This window comes from Pygocentrus nattereri, chromosome 19 (genome assembly GCF_015220715.1).
Source record: "Pygocentrus nattereri isolate fPygNat1 chromosome 19, fPygNat1.pri, whole genome shotgun sequence".
Taxonomy (NCBI): Eukaryota; Metazoa; Chordata; class Actinopteri; order Characiformes; family Serrasalmidae; genus Pygocentrus; species Pygocentrus nattereri.
Genome location: NC_051229.1, coordinates 38,380,599 through 38,391,306, shown reverse-complemented (window position 1 = coordinate 38,391,306; position 10,708 = coordinate 38,380,599). Strand labels below are relative to the sequence as shown.

Genomic DNA, 10,708 nt, shown 5'->3' with positions numbered 1-10,708 from the left:
TTTTAGCACTGAGTTAACATTCTTGTAAATGTACTTTGAATTTAAAGCTGGAAGGGTGTGACTAAGAATAGTCCATCAACCAAAAACATCCAACCAACAGCGTCCTGTGACCACTGATGAAGGACTAGAGGATGACCAACACAAACTGTGCAGCAGCAGATGAGCTGTCGTCTCTGTCTTTACATCTACAAGGTGGACCGACAAAGTAGGAGTGTCTAATAGAGTGGACAGTGAGTGGACACAGTGTTTAAAAACGCCAGCAGCACTGCTGGGTCTGATCCACTCATACCAGCACAACTAACTAACACACTACCACCATGTCAGTGTTACTGCAGCGCTGAGAATGACCCACCGCCCTAATAATACTTGCTCTGTCGGGGTCCTGTGGGGGTCCTGACCACTGAAGAACAGGGTAAAAAAGATGCAGAGAAACAGATGGACTACAGTCTGTAACTGTAGAACTACTGCACTTAATGAAGTGGCTGGACATTGTAGTTCTCTGTACATTTTACATGCCTGGAGAAAGCACTGCTTTGTGGGAACTCGGTTAAACATCCACAAATGTCCATTAAAATTCCCGTCTTTCACTTGGGGTAAACTTTCATTCATTTTGGAAGAAAGTAAATGAGCGTGTGGACAGGGAAAGGAATTAAAGCAGCTTGAGGTCAGGTGTAAGGGTCAGAGTGATAGGACACATCCTGCTAACCTCGGTATGAACTCTAACCCCTGCTGTAGGACACATCCATCACATCGGTGGGGGTTGGTGGGTGGTGGAGAGAGAAAGAGAGAGGGGTGGTGAAAGAGTGAGTTGGGGGGGTGTCAGTGGAGCAGGAGTGGTCTCACTTTTAGCACACTCACATGGAAATCTGATGAAGTAAAGCCCACAGGTGGCTGCTTTAATGTGCTGAAGTTCAGTAAATCAGATATAGATCAGTTTATAATGTTATATGATATATAGCCTTGCAGCCTTAGACAAACACTAGCAATAGAGGGTTGTACTGATGAGCTCAGTGACTTTAAACATGGCACTGTCATAGGATGCCGCCTCTGCCACAAGTCAGTTTGTGAAAGTCAGTGAAATTTCTGTCCTGCTAGATCTGCCCTAGACAGCTGTAAGTGCTATTATTGTGAATGGAAGCATCTTAGAGCAACAACAGCTCAGCCATGAAGTGGTAGACATTACAAACTCCCTGAGTGGGGCCCCTGATTGCTGAAGAGCACAGTGTCTCTGTTGAATCATCACTAAAGAGTTCCAAACTGCCTCTGGATGCAACATCTGAAAAAAACTGAACATTAGGACAATCATGAAATGGATTTCTATGGCCGAACAGCTGCACACAAGCCTATTAAAATGAACAATTCCAAGCGTCAGATGGAGCGCAGTGGAAATATGTTCTGTGATAAATCATCTTCTGTATTTGTCAGTCTGATGGACGAGTCTGGGTTCGGCGAATGCCAGAAGAATGTTACCTGCCTGATTGCACTGTGCCAGCTGTAAAGTTTGGTGGAGGAGGGATGATGACATGGGGTTGTTTTACAGGGGTTGGTCTAGACCCCTTAGTTCCAGTGGAACAGTTTGGGGAAGAACCTTTCCTGTTCCAGCATGACTGAGACCCAGTGTACAAAGCAGCTCCATAAAGGCATGACTGGGGTGAAAGAACCTACCTTTCAGCTTGAAAATGCCTGCTGCCCTTTGTGTTGTGTTAAAATAAATAGACCAAAAGAAAAACAAAGCTCCAAAATAAAAATTATTTGTTATTTCTTATTTTTTACTTACTCTTTTTACTTTTATACATTTTTCTTTATGAAATTGCTCTACTATGCGTGATCCTCCTGTGAATTCCTTCTGCCAGATGCATTAGTTTTCCCAAATGGGGCAATAAAGTCATGACAAGCCACACAGCCAACCATGTGATCATCAGTGAGGCAGTAATAATGCATGTATCTTAAATTAATGTCTAAGAGAAACCATTTTCAAGTAGGCTTTAAAAAGTACCGTGATATGCAAATTATGTGGCATTTTAATGCAAATTTTAATGTTTTGAAAAAAAAAATAAATAAAATGTGGCCTGTGCATAAGTTATGGCATATTTTATGTTTTAGTTTTCCAAAACATTACATTTAGCAATTCCCTGAAGACCTCATTTTTCTCCAAACAAAAAAAAAATTAAAGCACAAATTAATTGTGCTTTAATCTAAATTCAGCAAGTAAACAGTACTTGTGCATTAAAATGTGCAGGAGCTGCCCAGGGGTGTCAAGACTGTATGTGATTTCTGAGTGGTTTAGAGCTTAAATCTTAATATTAAAACGGTTGAATAAGAAAATTAAAGAAACGAGCACCAAATTTACAAAAGAAAGTGTTTTAGTACCATAATAGTAACTCAATATTATCATTCCATCATCATAAACATTATTATCTCACCATTTACAATTATCATTTTGATGCAAAGATGAAAGACACATGATTTTATAGTAGAAGAAGTTCCAAATTTTAGTTAAAATGTTGAAAAAACAAGAAAAAAAAAATGAAGAGACAGCCATCTGTAAGAAACAAAATGGACCTTAATACTGGTACTTGTGGAACCCCTTTATAGATTTTACTCTGTTAGGACTGTTTACAAAAAAACGCATGTGTTACTTGTGTAAACGGAGAAGGAACACACTGATGTACATCTGATCCTTACAAAGCAAAGTAAAAATGTGCTCATTAGGACCTCAAGAGGGCTACCATTAATAAAAGCTTCAAAAAACTGAAGATTAACATTAACTCAAGGTTTGGTGAGATTGAGTCTCTTTGAAATACTTAAATACAAAAATAGATTCAACTTAAAAAAAAAAACTTAAAACAATAAATATGACAGAGTGACATGATGACAACAGGGCTGAGACGAGGAATTGCACTGCCATCTTTCGTGGGAAGACCAGCTCAGCTCAGAGCTCAGAAGACCGGCAGCAGTTAGTCTCTCATTTTATTGAATGCATCCAGCAAATAAGTCTTTGGGTTTGTGGAGAAAGCGTTGGTTCTAGAAGACTGCCACAGGACTATTTGGTACAGTTGTGAAGGCACCAGACTGCAGACGTCTGGCATGCTCCTCTGTAGGTGTTCCTGAAGAACAGACGGGGTTCTGGGCAAGGCATGCGAGGCCTGGAAGGCCCCAGAAGTTCAGTTCAGGGAAGCAGGAGAGGGCTCAGGTCACCCCAAAGGCCATAGGAAGACGTGGGTGTAAGCCGAGACATGTAGCGTGCAAAAAAAGGTTTGTGAAAAGCAAACGTGAGTTAACGGCCGAGGATTGCTGAACTTTCAGGCAACGTAGAAAGTCTGATACGTAGAAGGTTTTGTGTCATCGGGTTTAAGACACAGTGATTATAAAGGGTTAGTGTTTTATTGGAGATACTGTGAGTGCATCTGAACCGTTGCTGAGGTGAAACCAGTGCAGTGTCGGCTCCGCCTCCTTCCAACCCCCCTCCTCTGCCCGTCCCCGCCCCCCCACCCCAACTCTCAGTGGGCGTGGATGTCGAGGCCTTGTCCAATTAGAGGCTCGGCGGAGTGGGGATGGGGGGGTGGGTGCAGTAGCATGGCGGGGTGGGGCGCAGGGTACGGGTGCAGCGATGGAGCAGCGTGGGTGTAACCCGGCTGGGGCAGCAGCGCTCCGGGATAGTCAGCAGGCAGAGATGGCATTCCCTGAAGACCTGAAGACACACAACAAGTCACATAATACCGATTTTAATATATATATAACATATAATATGATAGGAAGTGTTCTATCGCTTTTAGACCACAGTTAAATGGTTAAAAATGAAAGAAAAGGAGCTCTGAACATTCCTCAGTGTTGCCAAAGGAAATAAAGAAGTGGTGACAAAATACAATATGATAAAACACATTAATGTTCAATAAATAATTCAATTAATTATAAAGAATAATTGCAATATACATTACTTATGCCAGGCAATGTAGCTCATCAACAGCTAGGCTATGGTTGCAAACTTAATGTTTTATATTTTAACAACATGGCACATTATTTACAATTCAACTGATATTTGTGATTACGCCAAACAGATTTTATATATAATTATACAGATATATAATTAAGAATAATGTAATTACTGTGTTCATTTTACTCATATGTGGAATATATACATATATACATGTATATGCGATTTAAATTGTTGCTCAAAATTTTTCTGCCAGACCTTTATGGTCCAAAATTAAATGGAAAAAAATGTAGTTACATTCATTTCCTTCATTTGTAAAGTTATTATTTTGGAGATATTGTTCCGACAGCAGCACCTTATAGAAATCAGTAATCATCTATATAGTGTTGTAAGAAGAGTGAGTGTTAATCCTTACATCTGTTTCTGTATTCAATTTTAAAACAGCTACAGATTTTTTTTAACTTTACAGGAGAAGGAAAAACATTCTTAACCTATAATGGATGTTAACATAAATGAATTTATTTCCATGTGATTTTGTACCATTTCTACAGTCCTGTTCATCAGAGAATTTTAACACAATATAAAAAATAAGAATTTTTGAAATTCTGCAAAAAAAAGTACAAAAATGGACGAACAAGTAAACAGTTCTGAAACTGAGATACAAACGTCTACAGTCTTGTGCTGTGGTTCTGTCTTTCGGACGCCCCATCCTCCCTTACTTATTGTTCAAAGTCTAATAAAATCTACATCCCCAATTCCAGTGAAGTTGGGACGTTGTGTAAAAGATAAATAAAAACAGAAAACGATGATTTGCAAATCCTTTTCAACCGATATTCAATTGAATACACTACAAAGACGAGATATTTAATATTCAAACGGATAAACTTTATTGTTTTTTTGCAAATATTCACTCATTTTGAATTTGATGCCTGCAACACATTCCAAAGAAGTTGGGACAGGGGCAACAAAAGACTGGGAAAGTTGAGGAATGCTCAAAAACACCTGTTTGGAACATTCCACAGGTGAACAGGTTAATTGGAAACAGGTGAGTGTCATGATTGGGTATAAAGGGAGCGTCACTGAAAGGCTCAGTCGTTCACAAGCAAGGACGGGCGAGGTTCACCACTTAGTGAACAACTGCGTGAGCAAATAGTCCAACAGTTTAAGAACAACGTTTCTCAACGTGCAACTGCAGGAATTTAGGGATTTCATCATCTACAGTCCATAATATCATCAAAAGATTCAGAGAATCTGGAGAAATCTCTGCAAGTAAGCGGCAAGGCAGAAAACCAACATTGAATGCCCGTGACCTTCGACCCCTCAGGCGGCACTGCATTAAAAACCCACATCATTCTGTAACGGATTTTCCCACATGGGATCAGGAACACTTCGGAAAACCACTGTCAGTGAACTCAGTTCGTCGCTCCGTCTACAAGTGCAAGTTAAAACTCTGCCATGCAAAGCGAAGCCAGATATCAACACCACCCAGAAACGCTGCCCACTTCTCTGCGCCGAGCTCATCTGAGATGGACTGACGCAGAGTGGAAAAGTGTCCTGTGGTCTGACGCGTCCACATTTCACACTGTTTCTGGAAATCATGGACGTTGTGTCCTCCGGGCCAAAGAGGAAAAGGACTGTCCGGATTGTTTTCAGCACAAAGTTCAAAAGCCAGCATCTCTGATGGTGTGGGGGGGGGGCTGTTAGTGCCCATGGCAGGGGTAACCTGCACATCTGTGAAGGCCCCATTAATGCTGAAAGGTACATACAGGTTTAGGAGCAACATCTGCTGCCATCCAAGCAGCGTCTTTTTCAGGGACGTCCTGCTTATTTCAGCAAGACGATGCCGAGCCACATTCTGCACGTGTTACAACAGCGTGGCTTCGTAGTAAAAGAGTGCGGGTACTAGACTGGCCTGCCTGCAGTCCAGACCGTCTCCCACTGAAAATGTGTGGCGCATTATGAAGCTCAAAATACGACAGCGGAGCCCCCGGACTGCTGAGCAGCTGAAGCTGGACATCAAGCAGGAATGGGAAAGAATTCCACCTACAAAGCTTCAACAATCAGTGTCCTCAGTTCCCAAACGCTTATTGAGTGTTAAAAGGAAAGGTGATGTAACACAGCGGGAAACACGCCCCTGTCCCAAATTCTCTGGAACGTGCTGCAGGCATCAAATTCAAAATGAGTGAATATTTACAAAAAACAATAAAGTTTATCCATTTGAACATTAAATATCTCGTCTTTGTAGTGTATTCAATTGAATATCGGTTGAAAAGGATTTGCAAATCATCGTCTTCTGTTTTTATTTATGTTTTACACAACGTCCCAACTTCATTGGAATTGGGGTAGAATTTTTTTTTCACATATTTTGTTATTCACTCCCCACCCAAAAAAAAATAATCCAACTGAATGACGATGGATTTGAAGAAACTTTAAATGCCTATATATATATATATACATATCGCTGTTGTCAGAACAAAACCTTGTATCTCCAAAATGGTAACTTTACAAGAGAAGGAAAAAAACATGCATTACTTTCAACGTAAGTCAATGGAACCAGAATTTTTTCCAAGTCATTTTTGACCCTTTATTTTGATCCATCCTTCATGAAATTTACACAAAATATAAAGGCCAACATGCATTTTTAACTTATGACTTATGTCAAAAACTGAAAGTCGACAAAAATGGATATACAAGGTTTTGTTCCGACAGCAGCAATATATATATATATATATATATATATATATATATATATATATGATATATATATGATAATGAAGAAATAGAAATAGTCCATAATTACATGGAATAAAATCTATGTACAGTAACTTGTATTATTAATCTGAAAATGTTTCTGTAAAGTTACGATTTGGCGATTTTTTTTTACAGTAAATGTGCTCTAGCTGTGAACTGCATTGTGTCATAGTCATGTTCAAGGCACTGCGGACTGCAGTTCCTGTGTTGTGGTGACCTGTGGTGAACGACTCCATAACTATCCTCAGTGTAATTAGCTCTGCTGTGCAGACGCAGCTTGTAGCTCACCTGCTGTCCTAAGGCCTAAGTGAGGTTGAGCTTCTAATCCATAGCCTCCTAACGCTGCCCCCTCTGGACTGTATGGGCCACCTTGACCTGTAAAAGCACAAACACACACACACAATCAGAGCTCATAACCCAGAAAAGCAAAATGACTCAGCTGATCGTATTTAAAGGGCCCATATCACAGAAAACCACACCAGATTTTAATAAAAGAGGTTGAGGTGCACTACCACCCAAGTTTAAGGTCCCTGATTTCATTCATTTTAACCATGTTCTATGAACATGGGTGCATAACATGGTTGTACAATAAAACACATTTCTTACGAGTTTCAAACAGTTTGTATGAAGCTGTGAAAGTGAAACGGTTCTGTGTGATAAACGCAGCTGTGAGTGTGAATTTCATGATACGTGAGAACGAAGTGATAAAGAAACTGACACAATGACTCATATTTGAAAACTGACAACCAAATCTTGCTAATTAAACATATTCAGGGATTTTGTACAACAAATTCCAAAAATACAGGAGGATTATAGTTTATTATTTAATAACACGTCATATCTTTACCCTGTCCTGACTTTATATTGGGGCAGTCATAGCCTGGAGGCTACAGATCCAGCCCTGTGACCGAAAGGTCGCTGGTTCAGTCCCCTGAGTCGACAGGGTGTGATTGAGGTGTCCTTGAGCAAAACACCTGACCCCCAACTGCTCCCCGGGGACTGTGGATAGGGCTGCCCACTGCTCTGGGCAAGTGTGCTCACTGCCCCCTAGTGTGTGTGTGTCTTCACTGGTGTGTTGGTGTTTCATTGCATGGATGGGTTAAATGTGGAGGTGAAATTTCCCTGTTGTGGGACTAATAAGGGTCACTTAATCTTAAGACTTAATATTCAAAAATCTGTAAATAAAATTAATTTTAAAAGTTTCATTTTATTGTCTAGTTTGTAGCATTTCAATCTACACTGTATGAATTACGACTGAATAACAGTTATTATTATGACAAGTGACCCCAAACTTTTGAGCAGTAGTGTGATAAGCTTCAAAATGAACCATATATGAACGCTAGGCTACGAAACAGCCTGTGATTGATTTGTGATGTCACAAGAGCCAAAGTGTTAACATATACCATAAACAGTAGTTTAGCTCTGGGGTGTTTCCTTGATTTGTTTATATCTTCTTAAACTCTCCTTTAAAGGCCCTTCATAGAACATGATCCTCATATGTTTCATATCTAAACGCTCCGTTATCTTCATCACTACTTTCCAAACCCGCTGCAGCAGCTTCAGCAGCTGTAAACTCTCCTCACGCCGTTTCTCATGAGTCTCCGATGTGGACTGAATGAAGAATGAAGGGTTTCCGGTGGGATGGTCAATCCTTAGTGATCTCCAGAGCGTCTGTCGTTCAGTTTCACACAGAATGTAGACGGACACACGAATCCACCAGCTCCACAAGGTGAAAGGCAGATGACGTGTATCTCAGCCCCTCTTCATAGGCTCATAACTGTGGATGTGAGTCTCGTAGGATCTCGTGATGAGATGGAATGGGAAGGTGGAAGGGCGGCTCTACAGACTCAGGAAGGGTTTGAACTGGATTTCTGAGCTGGATCATCAGAAATGATCGAAATTTTACACAACAGTGAGTTTGTGGACCCCAGAGGGTTAATTGTGGAGAAGTTTGAAAATGGTGTAAAAGTGTATTAGGATCATAAGTGGTCCTCAAACATAAGTAGGAGATGTCAGATATGAGCCCTTTAAATTGAATTAGCACTGAATGAGAAAGCACGAGTTGTTTACCTGAGCGGTTTGACTGGTCGATCATGGGCTGGACTATTCTGCGTCTGGCGTTTATAAACCTGAGCAAACGACACAGTAACAACTGATCAAGAACAAAAGCCTGAACTCAAACTGTTCACCATAACCATGTTTGTCCATCTTCCAACACAGAGACAAACATTCAACATTACATAAATCTCCATTACAGGTAAATGAGTATTGATCGTGGCGCAGTAATGCATTGACTGGTATTGATTGGGTGAATGCAGATTGATGACCACTGTGAAGAAGCTCAGAGTGAGACAGTCAGTACTTACCAGTTGTTGACCTGGAGGATAGTGAGTCCTGTGTCTTGAGACAGTTGTTTTTTCTGTTCTTCAGACGGGTAAGGATGCTGAGACGGGACAAAACATTTCAAAAAGAATAAACGGAGCTGCTCCTGTTCAACTTCATCTGCTATTCTGTTTTAATGAACTGTTGCCGTGGCAGTAAAACTCTATTGATAAAAAAAAATAATAATTGGGCAAAATTGTACTGGGCTATAACTGAAATAACAGAGACGGGAAGAATCAATAAAATAATATATAAAAGAATCAGCTAATTAATAGCCCTTAGCAACATGCTAATGCTAAAGTTCTCATTTCTTTAAGATCAGGAAATACAGGAGTGGCAGGTCGAATCCCAAAGCAGCCTAATGCTATTTTTTTTTTCTTAAAAATAATCACCTATCATAACAATAAAGTTTTCCCACTGAGTGTTATCATAGCAAATATCAACAATGTTATATATCAACCGATGTGTCATGTTTCACCTCATTATAGCACTATATGACATATTCTGTTTGATGCAAATTAAAATAAAAACAAGAAAAATATACATTTAAAAAATTAGATTAAAAAAGGCAAATCATTTTGCATAACATAATGTCATATATACGCTGTTTAAAATTTCAGTGCCCCCAACTTAAAACACCTCCCACGTCCCTGAAAGGGCAAGCAGTATTTCCTTTGATAATAGTTATTAATTTGAGAATTTGCATTTTTAAAATCTGTTTTCTGTTCAATTTTCATTCATTAGAATGGCAGATCCCGTATAGCTGGTGCCCAAGCAGAGCATCAATAATTTATATTTATATTTATCCTGCTTTGGCGGAAAAGCGTAATATCGTGAAATGTTTGGTGTATCGAGAAAATCGAAAATAATGATATGTATCATTATTATTTGCTTAGTGGAAAAGGTTCCTGACCCTTTGGTTCTAGACACTGCAGCGCTGTGTGTGCAGCTCCTCTCTGCTCTTTATTTATAGCCGCTGTGCTGGAGCTCAATTCTGAGTGTAATTACAGCAGCTTCATTAGCGGCTAATTACCATATGCTCGTTACTGTACCGCGCCGGCACCTCTCATTTCAGCTCCGCTCAGCTCGGCGATGTTCCCCGCCAGCGAGTTCATAACATCCAGATTTCACACCTACTGACTCGAGATAGCCGATACACAGCGTTTAACTCTCTAACGGTCTACCTCGTCTCTGAACTTCACTCTGTATCTCCTCCTCCAGCTGCCTCACCTGACCCACATGGACATGTGACATAGATTTTACATATATGACACAGGTTAGTGTACATAGATTTCCTTATATCCAACCTATATTAGTCTCACACACACACACACACACACACACACACACACATATATATATATATATATATATATATATGTGTGCGTATCCTGTCGGATCAAAATCTTGTATATAATCTCGCTGTTGGATCATATCTCCAACTTTACAGGGGAAATTTACACACAATGTAAAGAGTAAGAGAAAAACTAAAAAATGTATATATATATATATATATATACGCTTCATGTAATATAAGGCTTTTATGCAGGTAATAGCTACAAAACTAAACCATAAAAACATGCACATTGTAAGTTGTGCACAAGAATACAATTTTAATAATTACATTTTTTACAAGCAAAC

At 39.8% G+C, this 10,708-nt stretch overlaps 1 protein-coding gene across 1 annotated transcript in view; it reads right to left on the bottom strand.

The window, feature by feature from the left end:
* Positions 1 to 2,237: 2,237 nt before the first annotated feature.
* meis3 (myeloid ecotropic viral integration site 3) overlaps positions 2,238 to 10,708 on the bottom strand; it is a 22,314-nt gene continuing 13,843 nt past the window's right edge. The window contains exons 10-13 of the mRNA XM_017723515.2: positions 9,052 to 9,128; positions 8,756 to 8,814; positions 6,974 to 7,060; positions 2,238 to 3,691 (exon numbers count right to left, since the gene is read on the bottom strand). Coding sequence (XP_017579004.1) covers positions 3,501 to 3,691; positions 6,974 to 7,060; positions 8,756 to 8,814; positions 9,052 to 9,128 — 414 coding nt within the window. The 3' untranslated portion in view covers positions 2,238 to 3,500. The remainder of the gene's footprint in view (positions 3,692 to 6,973; positions 7,061 to 8,755; positions 8,815 to 9,051; positions 9,129 to 10,708) is intronic.